This window comes from Ornithorhynchus anatinus, chromosome 4, assembly GCF_004115215.2.
Source record: "Ornithorhynchus anatinus isolate Pmale09 chromosome 4, mOrnAna1.pri.v4, whole genome shotgun sequence".
Lineage (NCBI taxonomy): Eukaryota > Metazoa > Chordata > Mammalia > Monotremata > Ornithorhynchidae > Ornithorhynchus > Ornithorhynchus anatinus.
Window position 1 is genome coordinate 133675485 of NC_041731.1, and position 24549 is coordinate 133700033.

The 24549-nt window shown below is 60.5% G+C and overlaps 1 protein-coding gene and 1 long non-coding RNA gene across 7 annotated transcripts in view; one reads left to right on the forward strand and one right to left on the reverse strand.

Moving 5' to 3' along the window:
- Positions 1–24549, reverse strand: part of GRK4 (G protein-coupled receptor kinase 4) — a 132046-nt gene that overhangs the window by 68027 nt on the left and 39470 nt on the right. For 4 of the 6 annotated variants that reach the window (XM_029062818.2, XM_039911952.1, XM_029062816.2 and 1 more), the window contains 3 exons: positions 16074–16186; positions 6556–6633; positions 2079–2179 (listed from right to left, as the gene is read on the reverse strand). In XM_029062818.2, the coding sequence (XP_028918651.1) occupies positions 2079–2179; positions 6556–6633; positions 16074–16186 (292 nt within the window). Of the gene's footprint in view, positions 1–2078; positions 2180–6555; positions 6634–7917; positions 7966–16073; positions 16187–24549 lie in introns of those variants that run through there. The other 2 variants (XM_029062820.2, XM_029062823.2) reach the window with 2 other exon arrangements.
- On the forward strand, positions 10321–18317 carry LOC114811172. The gene is made up of 2 exons (XR_003758850.1): positions 10321–10471; positions 17694–18317. It is a non-coding gene; the product is annotated as an uncharacterized LOC114811172 (long non-coding RNA).

Here is a 24549-nt window from a genome sequence, read left to right on the forward strand (position 1 = left end):
AGCCACGCCGCTTCCCATATCTGACGGACGACGACTCTCCCCCGTTTAAAGCCTTCCCGAAGGCCCATCTCCTCCAGGAAGCCCTCCCCGCCTGCGCCCTCCTCTCCTCCCACTCCCTTCTGCGCCGCTCTGACTAGCTTCCTTCCTTCCTTCCCCCCCGCCCCCCCGCCCCCAGCCCCACGGCACTTTTGTGTCTATCTGTTATTTATTTATAGTCGTTTATTCGTCCGATCGTATTTATCGAGCGCTTACCGCGGGCAGAGCACCGTACCGAGCGCCTGGAAAGTGCAATCGGGCAACAGATAGAGACCGCCCCTGCCCAGCGACGGGCTCACGGTCTAGAAGGGGGGAGACAAGTAGACAGGCATCGCTACCATCGAAGTAGACAGACAGAATTACAGATATAAACTCATCGTTAATGCAATAAATAGAATGCCTTAACGTATCAGTGTCTGTCTCCCCCTCTGGACCGTGAGCTCGTTGCAGGCAGGGAACGCGTCCGTTTACTGTTACATCGTCCTCTCCCGAGCGCTCAGTACAGTCCTTTGCCCACAGTCAGCGCTGTATCATAAATACAAGCGAATGAAGCGTTCGAGCAACACCGTGACGACAGTAGTATAATGTTTTAGACCGTGAGCCCGTCGTCGGACCTGTCTCTGCCCGTCGCCGAACTGTCCGTTCCAAGCGCTCAGTACGGTGCTCTGCGCACGGTAAGCGCTCGATAAATACGACTGAATGAATAATGATATAACTTACTTTCCTACTATAATCCGGCCCGTGTACTTTCTGACTTCTTCTAACACCAAAGTACTCGCTGTATCTTCATCGCGTCTATCACAGCCTCGACCCCTTGACCACGCGCCCCGTCTCCCTTCGTATCCAACGGACGACCACGCTCCCCGCCTCCGAGGTCTGCTGCGGGACCCGGGGCGCGTCATTAGCTTCGCGGTGCCTCAGTTCCCTCATCCATCAAATGGGGACTCGACAGTACTTACTGAGCGCTTACTATGTGCGGAGCACTGTACTGAGCGCTTGGAATGGACAGTTCGGCGATCCGGATTAAGACGGCGAGTCCCACGTGGGACAGGGACCGCGTCCAGTCTCATCAGCTTCCCTCTACCTCACGCTCGCTCAGTGCCTGGCTCGGAGAAGGCGCTCTACGGATACCGTAAAATATGCAAATAAAAGTGACACATCCGGAAACCGAGAAGGAAACGGGACAGAGCGGGAAAATATCAAGGGAAGGTAGCTGGACAAAAGATTGACAGAGACACACGAAAGGAAGTCGGGGGGAAAAAAACCCAAGAAAGAAGGAAAAAGAGAAAAAGTAATCTCCCATCTTTAAAACCGACCAAAGCGTAACCAGAATAATAATAATCGTGGTATTTCTTAGGTGCTTACTATACGCCAGGCACTGTACTAAGCGCCGGGGTGGACACAAGCCAATCGGGTCGGACCCGCCCTGACCCACGTGGGGCTCACCGTCTTAATCCCCGCTTTACAGAGGAGGCAACCGAGGCCCGGAGAAGTGAAGTTTCTTGCCCGAGGTCACGCGGCAGACAAGTGGCAAGTCAGGATTAGAACCCGTGGCCTAGGGAAGCAGCGTGGCTCGGTGGAAAGAACCCGGGCTTGGGAGTCAGAGGGCACGGGTTCGAATCAAGGCCACTCGGCGGCTGGGCGACCTGGCCAAGTCACTTCACTTCTCGCGGGCTCGGTTCCCTCGTCCGGAAAACGGGGACTGAGACGGCAAGGACTCGATCCGATTTCCTTGTACCCACCCCAGCGTTTAGAATAGTGCCCGGCGCATGAGAAGCGCTTAACGAATAGAATAATTATAATTATTACGACTGAGCACCTAAGAGGGCACTGTAACCGAGTTGGCAGACCCGTCCCCTGCCCGGCTGTGCAAACGCCCTTTCTCAGAGGAATCTGTAAAGCCCACCGCGAGGCCGGGGAAAACGTCAAGCGCTTAGTACGGTCCCCCGCACCAGGTCAGGGCTCAGTAAAGACGACCGAACGAACGGGAGAACTCGAAACACGCCCGGGCCGCGTCGTCGTCCTCGGCCCCCGTCACCTACCTGGTGCAGTCCTTGAAAAGCTCTCTGCAGGGACTCTGCTCCAGTCTCTCTTTACACGCTTTCACGGTATCCCGAGGTATTTCCGGCAAATGGGCCGCAGACTTCACGGGACGCAAATCGAACAGAGAGCACAGTTAGCAATCCCGGCATCTGATTTCTCCCCGAGTTCGTCCGGGGCTCTCCGGAAAGGCGGAAGGAGGGCAGAGCTGAATCGGCTCGAGGGCCGCGCAGGCCGAAGCCCGACGCGGGCGGGGATTTCCATCTAGGTTTGGTCTTTGGGGCGGAAACCGGGCACGGCTACTCGCCGACATTTTGGGGCCCGTTGGGATCTCTGCTGTTCGTCGACCCCGCTCGTCAGAACGTTTTTAATTTTCTAGACGTCGTGACGCTTCGGGCTAAGAGGTGGAGGAGCGAGATCACGTTCGAGGGCTAAAAACAGGATCAAAAACTTAGGGGAGAAGCAGTCCGCGAAAGCGTTTTGTTATTTACGCGGTACAATGCCATCGCTCCTAGGGAAAAACCATAGCGGGCCACCTGAAGAGCCCGTTCTGAGCGTGGCGCACGAATCGCCCCAAGGTTTTAACCGGGTACGCTCGCAAAAAAAGCGGAGGGCCTTCTCTCATCGTTTCGCTCTCTCCCCCCAAAAATCCGGCGAGCCTCCGAACGTTAGAAAACCTCCCGGAGGTCTGTCGCTCCCGAGCGCAAAAATAACGACTCCAAACTCCGCTGCGGCCCGCGTCCGTTTTGGCCCGCTTTCAGACCCGAACACTCATCGAAGGGTGGAGGCTTGTTTTGAGACCCGGGCTCGGGGGACAAGAAATATTTTTCAGAACAGGTAGAAACCAGGCCAAACCTGCCTCGTGGCTCGCCTCCAACCTGAACATTTGGAGGCGGGATTAGACGCCTGAAACCAATGTGCCACTTCAGAAAAACCCGGTGGAAAAAACATGAGCTTACTCCGATTTTTCAAAAATATCATTTCTCTGGCCGCGGGCTAAAGGCAGCTTAAGCTGAGGAACGCCAGGCCGCCGAATACCCAGGGGGGAGATTTTCACTTCGGCGGGGCGGAGGGGGTTGGAGAGAGAGTGACCGCTTCTCCCTTCAAGGAGGGTCGGGTCGTAATAATAAAAATAATAACGTTGGTACCGCTGAAGCGCTTCCCGTGTGCAGAGCACCGTTCTAAGCGCCGGGGGGGATACAGGGTAGACGGGCCGTCCCTCGTGAGGCTCCGGGTCTTAATCCCCTTTTCACAGATGAGGTCACTGAGGCCCAGAGACGCCAAGTGACACGCCCAAAGTCACCCAGCTGACAGGTGGCGGAGCCGGCATTCGAACCCACGACCTCTGACTCCGAAGCCCGGGCCCCTTCCGCCGAGCCGCGCTGCTTCTCCGATTAAGACCCAGGCAAAACCTGCAGCGGCCACAGACGCAAACGATCCACCACGGAGACGGCGGTGTCAGGAGCGGGTTCTCACGTGGGTTAGAATGAGGTTGAGTGCATGAGGGAATACTCGGCTTTTTAATACTTGTTGAGCGCTTACTACGTGCCGGGCACCGTGCTAAGCGCTGGGGCGATGATGATGTGGGTATCCGTTGAGCGCTCACTACGTGCCGAGCACCGTTCTAAGCGCCGGGGGAGATGCGGGGTCATCGGGTCGTCCCGCGGGAGGCTCACGGTCAATCCCCGTTTTCCAGGCGAGGTGACCGAGGCCCAGAGACGCGAAGTGACCCGCCCCCGGTCACACAGCTGACGAGTGGCGGAGCCGGGATTCGAAGCCAGGACCTCTGACTCCTAAGCCCCTGCTCTTGCCACTGAGCCACGCTGCTTCCAGACAGATGGGACGCGGTCCCCGTCCCGCATAGGGATCCGGGTCGTGCTCCCCGTTTTACGGATGAGGGAACTGAGGCCCAGAGAAGCGAAGTGACTTGAGTTCACACAAGAGACAAGCGGCGGGGCTGGAATGGGAAGCCTGGTCCTCGGACTTCCAGGCTCCTCCTCTTCCCACTCCGCCGTGCTGCTGCTTCTACTCCGTTCTCACGCCCCGTTTTACAGATGAGGTAACTGAGGCCCGGAGGAGCTAAAACCGTTCGCCCCCGGCGGGTCGGCGGCGGAGCGGGGATTCGGACGCAGGTCCTTCCGACCTCCAGGCCCGGGCTCCGGCCGCTAGCCCGTGCCGTTTCCGGGAGGGTACGATACAACGGAGCTGGTAGGCACGGTCCCCGCCCACGACGAGCCTGCGGTCTAGGGGACCGTCAACGAGTAGCGGTGCTGGAATTAGAACTGAGGTCTCCCCATCCCCAGTTCCACGATCTCCCCGCTAATCCACACCGTCTCCGGGAAGAAACCTCACTGTGTGATAGACTGTGAGCCCGCTGTGGGCAGGGACCGTCTCTATCGCTTGCCGAACGGTCTCATCTTCACGGCATCGCCAAGATCCTCCCTTCCCTCTCCGCCCGGACGGCTACCTCGCCGGCACGGGCTCCCGTGATATCCCGGCTGGGTTATCGCGTCGGCCTCCTCTCCGACCTCCCTTCCTCCTCTGTCTCCCCGCTCCGGTCTATCCTTGGCTCCGCCGCCCGGCTCGTCTTCCCGCAGAAACGCCGCGGGCCCGTCGCTCCCCTCTTCAGAAACCTCCGGCGTTCGCCCGTCCACCTCCGCACGAAACGGAAACCCCTCTCACTCGGGGCTTCGAGGCCGTCCGGCCCCCGGCCCCCTCCTCCCTCTCCTCCTCCCTCCTCTCTCTCCGCCGGCCGCCCCGCCCGCCCCGCTCCTCCGCCGCCCGCCTCCTCGCCGTCCCCCGGCCTCGCCCGGCCCGCCGTCGACCCCCGGCCCGCGTCCCCCCGCGGTCCCCGAAGGCCCTCCCTCCTCGCCTCCGCCGGACTCGCTCTCTTCCCCTCTTCCGGGCCCTCCCGAGGGCTCGCCTCCTCCGGGGGGCCTTCCCGGCCCGAGCCCCCCTTTCCCTCCGCTCCTCCTCACCCCCCCGTCGCCCCGACTCCCTCCCTCCGCTCTCCCCCCTTCCCCTGCCCACAGCACTGGTGCATATTTCTAGAGCATGTTTCCTGCTCTAGTTATTTTATGAATGATGTGCATTCATCTATGGTTCTATTTATCTATCTCGATGGCAGCGATGCCTACTTGTGTCGTTTTGCTGTCCGTCTCCCCCCTTCTAGACCGTGAGCCCGTCGTTGGGCGGGGATTGTCTCTATCTGTTGCCCAATTGTACATTTCAAGCGCTCAGTCCAGTGCTCTGCGCACAGTAAGCGCTCAATAACTACCACTGAACGAATGAAGGTACTTTCCAAGCGCTCAGTCCAGAGCTCTGCGCACAGTAAGCGCTCAATAACTACCACTGAACGAATGAATGAAGGTACTTTCCAAGCGCTCAGTCCAGTGCTCTGCGCACAGTAAACGCTCAATAACTACCACTGAATGAATGACCGACTGAATGAACTGTACTTTCCAAGCGCTCAGGACAGTGCTCTGCACAGAGTAAGCGCTCAATAAATACCACTGAATGAATGACTGACTGAATGAACTGTACCTTCCAAGCGCTTAGGACAGTGCCCTGCACACAGCAAGCGCTCAATAAATACGATCGAATGAACGAACGAATGGGGGTTCTGACGGTCTGCGAAAGGAAGTCACGAGCAGCAGAAGGTGCTACGGCCAATTAGAGCTACGCGCTTCAAGGCCGCTGTTCCAAAAAAAAAGAAACGGAAGAACGTACAACTAAGCCGAGTTTCAAAAACACATTCTAGCCCCAACGTCTAGATATTAAAAAAGAAAAACCCTACACAAATGATGACGAGCATGGAAAGGCGGACTTAAATCCTAAAAGAAATAAAAAGCGGAAATAAGCACAGGAGCAGAAATAAGAAGACTGAAAAAGCAGCGTGGCTTAGAGGCAAGAGCCCGGGCTTGGGAGTCAGAGGTCGTGGGTCCTAATCCCGGCTCTGCCGCCCGTCTGCTGTGTGACCTTGGGCGAGTCACTTCACTTCCTCTGTGCCTCGGTTGCCTCATCTGTAAAATAAGGATTAACCGCGAGCCTCAAGTGGGACGACCCGATGACCCCGTATCTCCCCCAGCGCTCGGAACGGTGCTCTGCACACAGTAAGCGCTTAACAAACGCCAACATTATTATTACTGTTAGAGGCAAGAGCCCGGGCCTGGGAGTCAGAGGTCGTGGGTCCTAATCCCGGCTCCGCCGCTTGTCAGCTGTGTGACCGTGGGCGAGTCACTTCACTTCTCTGGGCTTCGGTTGCCGCAACTGTAAAATGGGGATTAGCCGTGAGCCTCCCGCGGGACGACCCGATGACCCTGCATCTCCCCCGGCGCTTAGCACGGTGCTCGGCACACGGGAAGCGCTTAACGGATACCAAGATCGTTATTACTGTCGGTCTGGAAGCGGTCTCACTGTCTCACCGGATGTCCGCAGGGAAGAGAGAGAACGAACGGGATCGCGAAAGGAAAAACCTACCCCGTTGTCGAAGTACGTGTCTAACACCGCGAGACCACAGTATTTACGGTTTTCATCTGAGGCCACCTCATAGTCCGCCTGATAGAAACAAAACAGAACAGAGACACGAGTTAGAGAAGGTTCGGGGACGCTCGATCTTTGACGGCGAGGAGTGAAAAAGGCAGGCGCCGAGAGATTCAAATCCAAACTTCTCTCACACGCTCTAGGAATTGATACTCGCGCTCAGAGAAGCAGCGCGGCTCAGTGGAAAGAGCACGGGCTTGGGAGTCAGAGGTCATGGGTTCGAATCCCAGGTCCGCCACTCGTCAGTGGCGTGACCGTGGACAAGTCACTTCGCTTCTCTGGGCCTCGGTTACCTCATCTGGAAAACGGGGATGAAGACTGGGAGCCTCACGTGGGACGACCCGATCGATTATTCTGTACCTCCCCCAGCGCTCAGCACGGTGCTCTGCACACAGTAAGCGCTTAACAAATACCAACATCATTACTAATAATAACGACAGACAGTACCGGTTAACCGTGAAAAGGGAAAAAGGAAGGCGCTGAGAGATTCAAATCCAAACTTCTCTCACACGCTCTGGGAATTAATAATAATAATAATAATAGACAGTACCGGTTAACCGTGAAAAGGGAAAAAGGAAGGCGCTGAGAGATTCAAATCCAAACTTCTCTCACACGGTCTAGGAATTGATAATAATAACAATAATTATAGGTAGTACTCGTTAACCGCTCTCTATTCGCCAAGCACTGTTCTGAGAGCCGGAATAGCTACAAGTTAATCAAGTTGGACACAGTCCCCGTCCCCCGTGGGGCTCACGCTCCTAATCCTCATCTTGCAGACGAGGGAACTGAGGCCCGGAGAAGTGAAGGGACTCGCCCAAAGTCGGCCGGCTGCTGACAGGTGGCGGAGGCGGCACTCGAACCCACGCCCCCGACTCCCGAGCCCGGGCTCCTGCCACTGAGCCCCGAGGGGAGCGGGGCGCCCCGGCACAAGAGGCCAGCGCCTCCTCGGCCCTCCCCGGGCCGCCCGTCCATCCGGCCCGGCTGCCCAACCCGCTACGCGGGAACGCGGGAAGGGAAGCAGCGCGGCTCAGTGGAAAGAGCCCGGGCTTTGGAGTCAGGGCTCGTGAGTTCGAATCCCGGCTCTGCCACTTGTCGGCTGTGTGACCGTGGGCGAGTCACTTCACTTCTCTGGGCCTCAGTTCCCTCATCTGTAAAATGGGGATGAAGACCGTGAGCCCCACGTGGGACGACCCGATTCCCGTGTCTCCCCCAGCGCTTAGAACGGTGCTCGGCACATAGTAAGCGCTTAACAAATACCAACATTATTAACTCTGCCCCCGGCAGCCACGGAATCCTCACCGCTCGCCCTCTCTTGCTGTGCCAGGATCTCATTCGTTCAACGGTATTTCACGCCATCGTATTTACTGAGCACTCACTCCGTGCAGAGCACTGGACTGAGCGCTTGGAACGGGCAATTCGGCAACGGATAGAGACCGTCCCCGCCCACTGAGGATTTCCGCTCTCTGCCCGGCCTCCCCCGCCCGGCGACGCGCGGCTCGAGGTCGTGGGTTCCGATCCCGCCTCCGCCGCTTGTCATCTGGGTGACCTTCACTTCTCTGGGCCTCAGTTCCCTCGTCCGGGGATGCACAAGAATAATAACGGTGGCATCTGTTGAGCGCTTACTGTGGGCGAGGCACCGTTCTAAGCGCCGGGGGGACACAAGGTGATCGGGTCGTCCCACGTGGGGCTCGCGGTCTTCATCCCCATTTTGCAGAGGAGGTCACGGAGGCACGGGGACGTTGTGACTCGGCCAAGGTCACGCGGCCGACAAGTGGCGGGGTGGCATTCGAACCCACGACCTCCGTCTCCCAAGCCCGGGTTCTTTTCCACTGAGCCCCGCGAGACTGCGAGCCCCGCGTGGGACCAGCCGACGACCTCGTGTCCCCCCTCGGCGCTTAGAACGGCGCTCCGCGCGTAGTAAGCGCTTAACGGATGCCATCGTCATCATCCAGCCGAACGGACGTGCAACGGAACGAGAAGGACGGAGTACAAGAAGAATCGGGTCCTTTTTAAGAGCCGATTCTTCGAATCGGAGGGGTACCTAGTCAGTGGCAGTTAAAACGATTTGGACTACGAGCCCGTCAGTGGGCAGGGATGGTCTCTATCTGTTGCCGGACTGCACGTTCCAAGCGCTTAGTACAGTGCTCCGCACACAGTGAGCGCCCGATAGATACTATTGAATGAATGCATCGTCACCGGCCACCGGCTCACCGGGACGGCCCGGGCCGGACTCTGGGAGGACGGCGGCCAGGCCCCGGCCTCATCTCCAGCCGGTATGGAAGGGAAGATCTCTGGGCCCGTCGCTCCCCTCTTCAGAAACCTCCGGCGGTCGCCCGTCCACCTCCGCACGAAACGGAAACCCCTCTCACTCGGGGCTTCGAGGCCGTCCGTCCCCCGGCCCCCTCCTCCCTCTCCTCCTCCCTCCTCTCTCTCCGCCGCCCGCCTCCTCGCCGTCCCCCGGCCTCGCCCGGCCCGCCGTCGACGCCCGGCCCGCGGCCCCCCCGCGGTCCCGGAAGGCCCTCCCTCCTCGCCTCCGCCGGACTCGCTCTCTTCCCCTCTTCCGGGCCCTCCCGGGGGCTCGCCTCCTCCGGGGGGGCCTTCCCGGCCCGAGCTTCCCCTCTTCCCTCTGCTCCCCCCCTACGCCCCCTTCCCCTCCCCTCAGTTAAGCCCCCTCTTCCTCCCCTTTCCCTCCGCTCCTCCCCCTCTCCCTTCCCCCTCCCCTCGGCACTCCGCTCGACCTCTCGACCGTATGTATTTTTATTACCCTATTCATTCTGTTAACGAGGTGTCCATCCCCTTGACTCTACCGTGATTACGTCGTCTTGTTTTCGTCCGTCCGTCTCCCCCCGATCAGACCGTGAGCCCGTCGTCGGGCCGGGACGACGTCTCTAACTGTTGCCGAACTGTCCGTTCCAAGCGCTCAGCACAGCGCTCTGCGCATAAGCGCTCGATAAATACTACCGAGTGAATGGAAGAGCCCGGCTAAGGCCCGACGCGGGTGCTTCACAGGGATAGACCCCGCTGGAAGGACGCCTTTCCCTCCCCTCACGGTCTCATCTGGATTTCCTCACGTACGATCCGCGCTACGCCCAGTCATATTTATTTCCACCGAAAAGCGGCGCGGCTCGAGGGAAAGAGGCCGGGCTTGGGAGACGGAGGCCACGGGTTCAAATCCCGCCCCAGCCGCCGGTCAGCCGTGTGACCTCGGGCAAGTCGCAACTTCTCCGCATCTCATTCACCTCATCTGTAAAATGGGGGATGAAGACCGCGAGCCCCACGTGGGACAACCTGATCACCTTGTTTCGTCTCCAGCGCTTAGAACAGCGCTCTGCACGTGGCAGGCGCTTAACCAACGCCCCCGTCGTCGATCTTATCGAGCGCCCGCTGCGTGCCGAGAGCTGGACGGCACAAGGGGAAAGAGACGCGTTCCCCGCCCACGGCGAGTCTAGTGGGCGCTCGCGGACCCTAGCGAGTGCTCGGTACAGTTCTCGGCACACAGTGGGTACTCGACCAACACCACTGACGGTGACGAGGATGTCGGTATCTGGTAAGCGCTTACTAGGTGCCAAGCGCTGTCCTAAGCGCTGGGGGAGACACAAGGTAGACGACGAGCGCTATTCGATGGTATCGATGCCTGTCTACCCGTTAGGTTCCGTTGTCCGTCTCCCCCTTTTGGACCGTGAGCCCGGTGTCGGGCAGGGATCGTCTCTACCCGTTGCCCAACTGTACTTTCCAAACGTTTAGTACAGTGCTCTGCACGCAGGAAGCGCTCAACCCGGTACGACTGAACTGAACGCATGAGGGCTACCTCCAGGTCTATACTGTCGGCGCTCAGAACGGTTCTTGGCACACGGTAAGCGCTTAACGGATATCACGGCTATTATTATTACTCCACGATAATAACGGCGCCATTCGATAGCGCCTACTGTGTGCCGGGCACTGTCCTAGGCACCGGGGTGGGTACAAGCGGATCGAGTTGGACCCAGTCCCCGTCCCACGGGGGGCTCACGGGCTCCATCTCCCTTTTTACAGAAGAGGAAACTGAGGCCCAGAGAAGCGAAGCGACTCGCCCGAGGTCACCCGGCCGACGAGTGGCGGAGTCGCGATTAGAACCCACGGCCCTCTGACCTCCAGGCCGGCGTCCTATCCTCTAGGTCAGGCCGCTTCTGGACGCCTACCGTGTGAGGCCGACTTGCTTCTGACGGGAGAAGCCGCGTGGCTTAGTGGCAAGAGCTCACTCATTCCTTCCTTCCTTCCTTCCTTCCTTCCTTCCTTCCTTCCTTCCTTCCTTCCTTCCTTCCTTCCTTCCTTCCTTCCTTCCTTCCTTCCTTCCTTCCTTCCTTCCTTCCTTCCTTCCTTCCTTCCTTCCTTCAACAGTATTTACCGAGCGCTCACTAGGTGCAGAGCACTGGACCGAGCGCCGGGAACGGACAAGTCGGCGACAGATAGAGACGGTCCCCGCCGTCCGACGGGCTCCCGGTCCGATCGGGGGAGACGGACGGACGAGGACGACGGCGACGGACAGAGTCGAGGGGAAGGACGTCCCGTAAGAACGACGGCGACCGAACAGAGTCGAGGCGACGTACATTTCACTGACGGAATAAATAGGGTGATGAAAATATATACGCTCCCAAGAGCTTGGGAGTCAGAGGCCGTGGGTTCTAATCCCGGCTCCGCCACCTGTCTGCTGGGTGACCTCGGACGAGCCGCTTCACTTCTCTGGGCCTCAGTTCCCTCGTCTGGAAAATGGGGACGAAGACCGGGGAGCCCCACGTGGGACCACCTGGTTACCTTGTATCTACCCCAGCGCTTAGAACGGTGCTTGGCACATAGGAAGCCCTTACCACCACCATTATTATTGTCATTATTACTGTTGTTATTATTATTATTATTATTCTCTGGGCCTCAGTTCCCTCATCTGGAAAATGGGGATGAAGACTGTTAAGCGCTTAACAGACATCAACATCCTCATTATTATTAATATAGAATAATAAACACGTACATATATACACACATAGTGAATGATTAATTACCATAATTATCATTATTATTAGATGGGGGGGAGCATGGATCTCATCTGCATTTTAAAGCACGCGGGCCAAATTCTCTCTCTAGACCGTGAGCTCGCAGTGGGCAGGGATCGTCTCTCTCTGTTTTTCTACTGTTCTTCCCCAAGACCTTAGTATCCATTCATTCGGCGGTATCTACTGAGCGCTTGGCGCGTGCGGAGCGCTGTACTGAGCGCCTGGAAAGTCCGATTCGGCAACAGATAGCGACGATCCCAACCCAACGACGGGGTCGAGGTCTAGGAGCGGGGGACGGACAGCAAAAGCGAAGAAGTAGTCAGGCATCGAGACGGGGAAAAGTACAACAGAACGGCGCCCTGCACGCTGTAAGCGCTCAATAGATACGACTGAATGAAGGAATGGAACGCAAACTCCCTTTCCTCCTCCACGATTTAACTCCCACCTCCGGGAACGTGAGAAGAAAAACACGGGAGAAGGTGGGATGGAGGTCTGATGCCCCCGGGGAAATAAATCGGGGACAAAAACGCGCAAGCCGTTGGTTTCTTCTCCCTCCCCGCCCGGATCAGTTCGGCCTAGAGAAGCAGCGGGGCTCGGCGGCAAGAGCCCGGGCTCGGGAGTCAGAGGTCACGGGTTCGAATCCCGGCTCCGCCGCTTGGCAGCTGGGTGGCCGTGGGCGCGTCGCGTCACTTCTCTGGGCCTCGGTTCCCTCCTCTGGAAAATGGGGATCGAGACGGTGAGCCTCCCGTGGGACGACCTAATAATAATAATAATAATGACGATGATAACGTTGGTATCCGCTAAGCGCTTACTGGGTGCAGAGCACCGTTCTAAGCGCTGGGGGAGCCACGGGGGAATCAGGTCGTCCCACGTGGGGCTCGCGGTCCTCCTCCCCGTTTTCCAGACGAGGGAACCGAGGCGCGGAGGAGCGACTCGCCCACAGTCGCACAGCCGACGAGTGGCCGAGCTGGGATTCGAAGCCGCGACCTCTGACTCCCGGGCCCGGGCCCTTTCCACCGAGCCACGCCCAGCGCTTAGAAGGGTGCTCGGCACACGGGAGGCGCTCAACGGATGCCAACGTTAAAAGACGGTCGCGGAAGAAGCGACTCAAGGGATAAAGGGCGACGGGGTCACCGGGAGAGTCTCCCCCCCCCCCCCCCGGGGCCGGTGGCTCCCGACCCTTCGGAGAGATCCAGAGAAGCCGGTTCCTCCGGCTCGGCGGGCGGGCGTCGCGTCTCCCGCCCGTCACCGGCTGCCCGGCGACTTGTCCGCTCTCGTCCCGCCGTCCGTCTCCCCCCTTCTAGACCGCGAGCCCGTCGCCGGGCGGGGACGGTCTCTATCCGTCGCCCGCTCCTACCTTCCGAGCGCCCGGTCCGGCGCTCTGCACGCCGGAAGCGCTCAATACGCGTTCGTCAGTGGACGGACGAGGAGGGCAGATCCGCCGACCGGAAAACTATCCGGACACGGGCGGTGCGGCCCCGCGAGAGTGACGGGAGGCGGCCCGGAGCACGGGCCCGGGCCCGGGGGTCCGAGGCCGCGGGTTCCAATCGCGCCCCCGCCACCCGTCCGCCGCGGGGGCCCGCTCGGGTTCATTCGTTCATTCGTCCGACGGTATTTATCGAGTGCTTCGTTTCTCTGTCCTCTGCGCCTTGGTTTCCTCATCCGGAAAAGGGGGATTCCAAGCGCGAGCCCCACGCGGGACAACTCGATCGCTCCGCGTTCATTCGATCGTGTTTACCGAGCGCTTACTATGCGCGGGGCACCGGACGAAGCGCTCGGAATGGGCAGATCGGTAACAGAGAGGGCCGGCCCCCGCCCCCTGCCGGGCGCCACGGTCTGCTCGGGGGAGACGGGCGGACGAGGATCTGTACCTGCCCCAGCGCTCAGGACAGTGCTCGGCGCACAGGAAGCGCTCGAGACTCCCCTTACCGTTGGGAATCCCGGCTCCGCCGCCCGAGAAGCGGGGATCGGAAGCCGGGTCCTCCGCCTCCCGGGCCCGCGCTCTTTCGACCGGGCCGCGCTCCTTCTTGTCGCACCCAGCGGGCGCTGACCAAATGCCGACGTCACCATCACTTATTCATCACCGTGACCCATCTTCACGCCTACCACATTTTACTCGACGCCACGGAGTTCCTACACCCTGAAAGCGGCGGAAACGGCGACCGACACGCCGTTGAAGAAGCAGCGCGGCGGTAACGGGTAGACCCCGGGGCCTGGGAGTCGGGAGGTCGCGGGTTCTAATCCCGCCCCCGCCGCCTGCCCGCTGTGGGACCTGGGGCGAATCCCTTTACTTCTCTGGGCCTCACTCGGCTCATCCACAAAATGGGGGTTGAGACCGTGAGCCCCACGTGGGACGGCCAATGTGCCCGCATCTGCCCCGGCGCTCGGTACGGCGTCTGGCCCCCCCTAAGCGCCTGACAAGTACCGCGATTATCACTGTTACAATGGTGTCGGTATCTGTTCAGCGCTTACTGCGTGCGGAGCGCCGTTCTGAGCGCTGGGGGGGATACGGGGTCGCGGGGCCGTCCCCCGTGAGGCTCCCAGTCTTCATCCCCATTCTCCAGATGAGGGAACCGGGGCCCGGGGCGGTGAAGCGACTCGCCCACGGTCACAGAGCTGACGGGTGGCAGGGCCGGCGTTCGAACCCGTGACCTCTGACTCCCAAGCCCGGGCTCGTTCCACCGAGCCACGCCGCACTGCTTATCCTCCCGGTCTCCCGCCCCCGCTCCTCCGAGCAAGACGGCGAAGCGGCCCATCCAGAGCGGCAGGCCGCTCCCAAACCTCTCAGCCTGCCCCGCGCCACTCGTAACTGCTTGAAACGCGATCCTACGCCGAACGGGACCTCATGATGATAATCCCCATGGCATCTGTGAGGCGCTTACCCCTGTGCCAAGCACTCCTCTGAGCGCTGGGGTGGATGTCTTAAACGCCTCCGGCGGTCGCCCGTCGACCTCCGCTCCAAACGCAAACTCCTCACTCGGGGCTTCGAGGCCGTCCGTCCCCCGGCCCCCTCCTCCCTCTCCTCCCTCCTCTCTCTCCCCCGCCCGCCCGCCTCCTCGCCGTCCCCCGTCCTCGCCCGGCCCGCCGTCGACCCCCCGGCCCGCGGCCCCCCGCGGTCCCGGAACGCCCTCCCTCCTCGCCTCCGACGATCTGATTCTCTTCCCCTCTTCAGGTCCCTACTTAGAGCTCACCTCCTCCGAGAGGCCTTCCCAGACTGAGCTCCCCCCTCTTCTTCCTCTGCTCCCTCTACCCCCCGCCCCCCTTCCCCCCCTCTCGTCCCGCCCCCTCGGCACCGTACTCGTCCGCTCGACTGCATATATCTTCATCGCCCTATTTATTTTGTTCATTTTGTTTAATGAGCTGTACGTCGCCCCGATTCTATTTAGTCGCCGTCGGTTTTCACGAGACGTCCTTCCCCTCGACTCTATCCGTCGCCACCGTCCTCGTCGGTCCGTCTCCCCCGATGAGACCGGGAGCCCGTCTCTATCTGTCGCCGACCCGTTCGTTCCGAGTCCAGTGCTCTGCACGTAGTAGGCGCTCAATAAATACTACTGAATGAATGAATGCGAGGTGAGGGGGTTGTCCCACGTGGGGCTCGCCGTCTTCACTCCCCATTTTACGGACGAGGGAGCTGAGGCACCCAGAGTCACCCAGCTGACGGGCGGCGGGGCCGGGATTAGAACCCACGGCTCCCGACTCCCAAGCCCGGGGCTCTTTCCACTAGGCCTCGCTGGCGCCGCTTAACGCCACGGGAATTTCGGGAACGGGGGAGGTGAGCCGACACCGAGAAAACCGGTCCGTCCGCTCTTGAGACGCCCCTCAGGCAACCCCAGGGCCCGCCTCACCTGGACTCTTAATTAATAACGGAATCTGTTAAGCGCCGACTACGTGCCGAGCACCGTTCCAGGCGCTGGGGGAGATACAGGATAGGCAGGTCGTCCCACGCGGGGCTCACACTTTCAATCCCCATTTTCCAGCTGAGGTCGCCGAGGCCCGGCGAAGGGAGGCGACTCGTCACCCGGCGGACCGAAAGAGAAATAAAATGATAATGTCATCTGCTAAGCGCTTACTTTGCGCAGAGCACCGTTCCGAGCGCCGAGGTAGATACAGGGTCATCGGGTCGTCCCACGTGAGGCTCCCGGTTAATCCCCATTTTCCAGATGAGTCAACCGAGGCCCAGAGAAGTCAAGCGACTCGCCCACGGTCACCCGGCCGCCGAGCGGCGGAGCCGGGCGTCGAACCCGTGACCTCTGACTCCGAAGCCCGGGCTCTTTCCGCTGAGCCGCGCTGCCCCGCGTCGGCATTAGAACCCATGGCCTCGGACTGCCGAGGCCGGGCTCCTCCCCCCGAGCCACGCCGCTTCCCGAACGCTTCTGTTCCGCCTAGGGGAAACGGCTCGGGGAACGGCGCAAGGCGGGATCGACCGCTTACCACCGCGTCCAGGAATTCGATGCACCTCTTGAGATCGGGTTTGGTATCACAGAACTGCCTGAAAAGAAGTCTTCCTATGGGCTGCTTGTCGCAGAGGCTGTAATACTCCTTTTCTGGGGGGAGAGAGGGAAGGGGAGACAAAAACCAATGATGATAATGTCGGTATCTGTTGAGCGCTTGCTAATGATAATCACGTTGGCATCGGTTAAGCGCTCACTGTGTGCCGAGCACCGTTCTAAGCGCCGGGGGAGATACCGGGTCATGGGGTCGTCCCGCGGGAGGCTCGCGGTTAATCCCCATCTTACAGATGAGGTCACTGAGGCACGGAGAAGTGAGGTCACTATGTGCCGAGCACCGTTCTAAGCACTGGGGGAGATACAGGGCAATCCGGTTGCCCCACGCGGGGCTCACAGTCTTCATCCCCGTTCTACAGATGAGGGAACTGAGGCCCCGAGAAGTGAAGTGCCTCGCCCAAGGTCACACAGCTGCCAGGAGGCGCAGCCGGGATTCGAACCCCCCGACCTCTGACTCCCAAGCCGGGGCTCTTTCCACCGAGCCCCGCCGCTTCTCCGAAGCCACCGTTCATTCGGTCGTACCTCCCGACCGCTCAGCGGGTGCGGAGCCCCGCGCCGATCCCAAGTGGCCGTTTCCGCCGGGCCCGATGCGACTCAAAATGCTACTCACCGCTTTAACGACGACAACGATGACGACGACGTTGGTGTCCGTCAAGCGCCCACTACGTGCCGAGCACCGTTCCACGCGCTGGGGGAGACGCGGGGTCATCGGGCTGTCCCCCGTGAGGCTCACGGTGTCCATCCCCGTTTTGCAGCTGAGGTCACCGAGGCCCAGAGCAGTGAAGCGACTCGCTCACAGTCGCACAGCGGACGAGCGGCAGAGCCGGGATTCGGGCTCTCTCCACCGAGCCACGCCGCATCGACGCCCGGCTGCTTGTTTGGTTTTGCTGTCCGTCTCCCCGCTTTTAAACCGTGAGCCCGTCGCTGGGCCGCGATCGTCTCTATCTGCTGCCAAACTGTCCGTTCCAAGCGCTTAGGACAGTGCCCTGCACGCTTTAAGCGCTCGGTACCCACAACTGAATAAACAGCTGACGAGCGGCGGGGCCGGAATTAAACCCGGGTCCTTCTGGCTCCCAAACCTGAATCGGCGCGGCGCGGCGGGAAAAGCCCGGGCTTGGGAGTCAGACGTCAGGGGTTCGAATGCCGGCCCTGCCGCCCGTCAGCTGCGTGACCGCGGGCGAGTCGCCTCACGTCTCCGGGCCTCGGTGACCTCATCTGGAAAATGGGGACGAGGACCGGGAGCCTCGCGGGGGACGACCCGATGACCCCGCGTCTCCCCCAGCGCTCAGAACGGTGCCGTGCACGTAGCAGGCGCTTAACGGATACCAACGCTATTATCACTAGGCCACACTGCTCCTCGACAGTGACGAGGCTCGAAAATGCTTCTCCGCCCCCTTCCCCGCCCCGCGGCACCTGTGAATATTTGCACTTATTTATTACTCTATTTATTTTACTAATGACGGGTAGGTAGCTACGATTCTGTTCATCTACTTTCCCGCTCTTGACGCCGACGTGTTCTGTTCTGTTGCCTCTCTCCCCCTCCTAGACCGTGAGCCCGTGGTTGGGGAGGGACCGTCGGTCTCTGTTGCCAAGGCGTACTTTCCAAGCGGTCGGTCCAGTGCTCCGCTCACAGGAGGCGCTCAATGAATACCGCCGAATGAATGGACGACAGCCAGGCGGGACTGAAAAGCCACGGTTCAGAAACGGAAGCCGCCGCCGCCATCCGGGAATCGAGGGGCCCGAGGTCGAAGGGGGGATAAATTATTATCATTACTATTCGACGTGGAAAAACGACCCAAAAAACACGAGACATCGGATGGACAGAGAGTGAGGAACAAAAACGACAACACGACGGAAAACCTCAAACCAGGCGAGACCGCCCGCAGATCTGAAAGTCGCCTTTCCAAGAGAAAGCGAAAACTCGCCATTAAAAATAACAGCACGCGCTTACTGGGTCACGTGCCAGCTCTTCTTTCGTTCCTTCCTTCGGCGGTATCTGTCGAGCGCTCGCCGTGGGCAGGGCACCGTACCAAGCGCTCGGAGAGTACAGCTGGGCGATAAAGAGAGACGATCGCTCCCACGCTGGGCTCGGGGTTCGGAACGGGGGGAGGCAGACATCACAACAGGTAAACGGGCATCGTCAGAGTCAATATAAATAAGTAGAATTAGAGATATATCTATACACACACATCGAAACAAGTAAACAGGCATTAATCTAAAAACACAGAATAATGAATACGTACAGATAGACACATGCGGTGCGGGGAGGGGAAGGGGGAAGAGCGGAGGGAGGGAGTCGGGGCGACGGGGAGGGGAGGAGGAGCGGAGGGAAAGCGGGGCTCGGGCCGGGAAGGCCCCCCGGAGGAGGCGAGCCCTCGGGAGGGCCCGGAAGAGGGGAAGAGAGCGAGTCCGGCGGAGGCGAGGAGGGAGGGCCTTCCGGGACCGCGGGGGGCCGCGGGCCGGGCGTCGACGGCGGGCCGGGCGAGGCCGGGGGACGGCGAGGAGGCGGGCGGCGGAGAGAGAGGAGGGAGGAGGAGAGGGAGGAGGGGGCCGGGGGACGGACGGCCTCGAAGCCCCGAGTGAGAGGGGTTTCCGTTTCGTGCGGAGCTGGACGGGCGAACGCCGGAGGTTTCTGAAGAGGGGAGCGACGGGCCCGCGGCGTTTCTGCGGGAAGACGAGCCGGGCGGCGGAGCCAAGGATAGACCGGAGCGGGGAGACAGAGGAGGAAGGGAGGTCGGAGAGGAGGCCGACGCGGTAGTCTAGCCGGGATGCGACGAGACTACCCGCGGCGGCGAGGTAGCCGTCCGGGTGGAGAGGAGAGGGCGGATCCCGGCGATACTGCAGAGGTGAGACCGGCGGGCCTCGGCGCCCGATCTGGACGTGTGGGGTCAACGAGAGAGACGAGTCGAGGACGACGCCGTGGCCGAGGGCCCGCGGGACGCAAACCCGACGGGGTCGCTGAAGGACGACTTTCGTGTTTACAGTGATCCAATGACAGCGTAGCCCCTAACGGCGTTGGACGAATCTGTCGGGTTATTTATGATGCCAAGGGGAAGGGGAAGGGGAAGGAGGCCGCGGTGGGGCCGTGCCCGGGCCCCGCCCACCGACCCCCCCCCCCCTCGGGGCCGCTCTTCTTCCGCTGCCGGGTGAGGGGTGGGGCCGATGTCGAGAAAGGATTTTAAAAATGGTACTGAATAATGATAACGGTGATGAGCAGCAGGGCTTAGTGGAGAGACAAAGGGCTCGGGAGGAAAAGGACACGGGTTCTAATGCCGGCTCCACCCCGTGTCTGCTGCGTGACCCTGGGCCGGTCGCTCCGCTTCGCTGGGCCTCGGCCGTAAACCGGGGACGTCCAGGGAAGCGGCGCGGCTCAGCGGAACGAGCCCGGGTTTAGGAGCCAGGGGACGCGGGTTCTAATCCCGGCCCCTCCGCCTGTCAGCTGTGTGACCTTGGGCAGGTCACTTCACTTCTCTGGACCTCAATTTCCTCATCTGTAAAATGGGGATTAAGACGGCGAGCCCCACGTGGGACGACCCGATGACACTGTATCCCCCCCCCCCCCCGCCCCACCGGCGCACAGAATAGCGCTCGGCACACAGTAAGCGCTTCACGAATGCCGTCCGTATTTGAGAAGCAGCGCGGCTCAGTGGAAAGAGCCCGGGCTTCCGAGTCGGGGGTCGTGGGTTCGACTCCCGGCTCCCGCCACCCGTCGGCGGTGGGACCGCGGGCGAGTCGCTTCACTTCTCTGGGTCTCGGTGACCCCCTCCGGAAGACGGGGACGGGGACCGGGAGCCTCACGTGGGACGACCCGACGACCCCGGGTCTCCCCCCGGCGCTCAGAACGGTGCTGGGCACAGAGTGAGCGCTTAACGGATACCATACCAACAACAGTTATCATCCATAACCCCATCCGCCTGTCTCCACCCTACTGCTCAGTACAGTGCCCGGAACGCAGTGAGCGCTTACCCAGTGCCAAAATTGTCATTCATTATTATCAGCTGGAGTCGCTTGGAGCCACAGGAGGAGAAGCAGAGCCCGCCTGATGCCAGACGAAGGGAAAGGAAGGCCGAGAAGCCTTCCCGCCCCGAGCCCCGCTCTTCCTCGCCTCCCGCTCCCTTCGGCGTCGCCCTGACTCGCTCCCTCCGCTCTTCGCCCGTCTCCCCGCCCTCTTCTGTAGGGATCTGTCATCTTCTTTATTTCTACCGATGTCCGCTGCCTCCTAACGATGCCTCTCTCCCCCCCGTAGACCGTGAGCTCGTGGTGGGCAGGGACTGTCTCTCTTCACCGACTCCATTCACCGCCGCCGTCCTCGTCCGTCCGTCTCCCCCGATCGGGCCGTGAGCCCGTCGTCGGGCGGGGACGGTCTCTATCTGTCGCCGACTTGTTCATTCCAAGCGCTTAGTACAGGGCTCTGCGCATAGTAAGCGCTCGATAAATACTACTGAATGAATGAATGAATGAATGAATGAATGAAGATTGCCGTATCGTGCTTTCCCAACCGCTTGGTGCAGTGCTCTGCACCCGGTAATTCATTCAATAGTATTTACTGAGCGCTCACTATGTGCAGAGCACTGGAGTGAAATGAATGAAAGGGCCCGGGCCCCCACTCTGAGAAGCGGCGCGGCTCAGTGGAAAGAGGCCGGGCTTAGGAGTCAGAGGTCACGGGTTCTAATCCCGCCTCCGCCACCTGTCAGCTTGTGTGACTGCGGGCAAGTCGCTTCACTTCTCAGTCCCCTCATCTGGAAAACGGGGATGAAGACCGTCGGCCCCACGTGGGACAACCTGATTCCCTCGTATCTACCCCCGGCGCTCAGAGCGGTGCTCGCCACACAGTAGCGCGGCTCAGTGGAAAGAGCCCGGGCTTGGGAGTCAGGGGTCACGGGTTCGACTCCCGGCTCTGCCGCTCGTCAGCTGGGGGACCGTGGGCGAGTCGCTTCGCTTCTCTGGGCCTCGGTGACCTCATCTGCAAAATGGGGATTAACTGTGACCCCACGTGGGACAACCTGATTCCCCTGCGTCTCCCCCGGCGCTTAGAACGGTGCTCTGCCCGTAGTAAGCGCTTAACAAGTACCAACGTTATTATTATTATTATTGTTATTGAAATGGGGATTAACTGTGAGCCTCCCATGGGACGACCTGACTACCCTGTATCTCCGCCAGCGTTTGGGACGGTGCTCTGCACATAGTAAGCGCTTAACAGATACCAACATTATTATTATAGTAAGCGCTTAACAGATGCCAACCTTTTTTTTTTTTTTTTTGCTCCCAGCTCTGCCGACTCCCCGCCGCGTGACCTTGGGCAAGTCACCTTAGAGAAGCAACGCGGCGCGGTGGCTAAAGCCCGGCCCCGGGAGTCAGGAGGTCGTGGGTTTTCATTCCCGGCTCCGACACCTTTCTGCTGGGTGACCTGGGGCGGGTCGCTTGACTTCTCTGTGCCTCAGTTACCTCATTCGGTAAAACGGGGGTCGAGGCTGAGCCCCACGCGGGACAGGGGCTGCGTCCAACCCAACGTGCTGGATCCTCCCCGGCGCAAAACACCCGTCAACGCCTCTGACCCCTAAGCTCGTCGTAGGGAGGAACGTGCCTACCGACTCTGTTCTCCCGGACTCCCCCGAACGCTCGGTCAGCGCTCAACGGATACGACGGATTGATCGAATCGACGGCTGAATTTCACCACGGAGGGCCATTCCCTTAACGCGGACGAGATTCGCCCGTCTACTTGTTTTATTTCGCTGTCCCTCTCCCCCTTTTATTCACCCATTTGTTCGTTCAATAGAATTTATTGAGCGCTTACTACGTGCAGGGCACCGTACTAAGCGCTTGGAATGGACAGTTCGGCAACAGAGAGGGACGATCCCCGTCCACTGACGGGCTCGCGGTCTAATCGGGGGAGACGGACAGAAACAGTAGCAATGAATCGAATCAAGGGGACGGTGAGCCCGTCGTCGGGCGGGGAAGGTCTCTCTCTGCGGCCCAGCTGGACGTCCCGAGCGCTGAGGAGGCTGCCCCGCCCGCAGCAAGCGCTCGATAACTACGCCCGAACGAACGGACGCACGAATGCGACGGCCCCTCGTCGACCTTCCCCATTCCCGGGATCTCGGGGCTCGATCCCAGGGGCGAAACCGCCGCGGTTAACGAGGTGGCCGGACGAATGCCAACGGAAACGGGACCCGGGCCGCAAAACCTCCCTCGGCTTCAGGATCCACAGACAACCGGCTGTGAGACGCGCTTTCGGGGCACGTGTTTGGGAGCAGCTAATTAAATATGAACGCGTTACGGGAACGGACTGCCTCTGTTACCCACTGGTCCATTCCAAGCGCTCAGTACAGCGCTCTGCCCATAGTAAGCGCTCAGAAAATGCTACCGAATGAACGCAATCGGTCACTCGACGGGCCGGCGGCCGTGAGATGGCCCGGCCGCCCGTCCACGCCCCTCTAGGTGCCCTGGATCCGGGGAGCCAACTGAGTCCGGGATCCTAAAATGGGGGCTTGTAACCGGGTTCTAATCTTTCTTCATATTATTCAATTCATTCGATCGCATTTATCGAGCGCTCTCTACGTGCAGAGCACCGTACCGAGCGCTCGGAATATACAACCGGGCGACAGACAGGGACCGTCCCCGCCCAGTGACGGGCGCACGGTCTAATCGGGCGCTTACTGTGCTCCGAGCACTCTGCGGACGCTTGGGAGAGCGCAGAAAAGCGATCGACGGAGACATTCCTTGCTCACAGGGAGCTTCCAGTCCGGAGGAGGGGAGACGGAGATGAAGAGAAATAAATAAATGACGGATATGGCCGTGGGCGCCGTGGGCCGGGGGGGGGGGGGGGGATGAATAAATTCGCCGTCCGACTGACGAGCATCACGCGGTGCAGGAGGAGATGAGCCCGACCGATCTCAAAGCCACGTGCCCGGCCGAGCTTCGGCTGCGAAGCGGCGTGGCCGAGCCACCGGAGCCCGGGCCCGGGCGTCGGAAGGACCCGGGCTCTAATCCCGGCTCGGCCGCTCGGCCGCCGGGTGACCTCGGCCAGGGTCGCTTCGCAGAGTCGGCCAGGGAAGCGGCGCGGCTCGGCGGAAAGAGCCCGGGCTTGGGAGGCAGGAGGTCACGGGCTCCAACGCCGGCTCCGCCGCTCGTCAGCCGGGTGACTTCGGGCGAGACGCTTAACTTCTCTGGACCTCGGCGACCTCAGCTGTGAAAGGGGGATGAAGACCGGGAGCCCCACGTGGGACGACCCGAGGACCCCGCATCTCCCCCGGCGCTTAGAACGGTGGTCGGCGCGTAGTGAGCGCTTAACGGATACCGCGATTGCTGTCGTTATTATACGCGTCGATCGGGTCGGACGCAGACCCCGTCCCGCGTCGCGCGTCGCCGACGCTGACCTTCGAAGGGATGGGGGGCCGGGGGCCGGTCTGCCGTGATCCGCCCCATTTCCCGGAGGGAAACGCCCAGAGGAGAGGCGGTCGGACACAGTGACCGCCTCGGTTCGGTTTCGGTCAGTCGGTCGGCCGGATTCATCGAGCGCTCACCGTACGCAGGGCACCGTGCTGACGCTACTGAGGCCCCGGAGGCTACCGGCGCCCTCGATGCTATGAACTTCTCCGTGCCTCGGTTCCCTCATCTGCAAAATGGGGATGAAGACCGTGAGCCCCACGTGGGACGACCTGATGACCTCGCGTCAACCCCGGCGCTCAGAACGGTGGTCGGCACGTAGTAAGCGCTTCACAATGATACCAACGTTATTATTATTACTGCTGCCCGTCTACTTGTTTCGTTTTCTTGTCCGTCTCCCCCCTTCTAGACCGCGAGCCCGTCGCTGGGTAGGGACTGTCTCGATCCGTTGCCGAATTCTACTTTCCCAGCGCTTAGTACCCGCTAAGCGCTCGATAAATACCACTGAACGAAGGAACGAGATAGAATGGAACAATAAACCCGGCCACTCATCTGTAAATCCTGAGTGGGCATTTCGATTTCCTCTCCTAGCTGCTGTCTGTGGCTCAGTGGAAAGAACCCGGGCTTGGGAGTCGGAGGTCATGGGTTCGACTCCCGGCTCTGCCTCTTGTCAGCCGGGTGACTGTGGGCGAGTCGCTTCCCTTCTCTGTGCCTCAGTTCCCCCATCTGTCAAGTGGGGATAATAACGTTGGTGTCCGTTAAGCGCCTACTATGCGCCGAGCACCGTTCTGGGCGCTGGGGGAGACGGAGGGGAATCAGGTCGTCCCACGTGAGGCTCCCGGTCTTCAGCCCCATTTTACAGAGGAGGTCACGGAGGCCCAGAGAAGCGAAGCGACTCGCCCACGGTCACGCAGCTGCCAAGCGGCAGAGCCGGGAGTCGAACCCGGGACCTCCGGCTCCCAAGCCCGGGCCCTTTTCCACCGAGCCACGGGATGAAGCCCGTGAGCCTCCCGTGG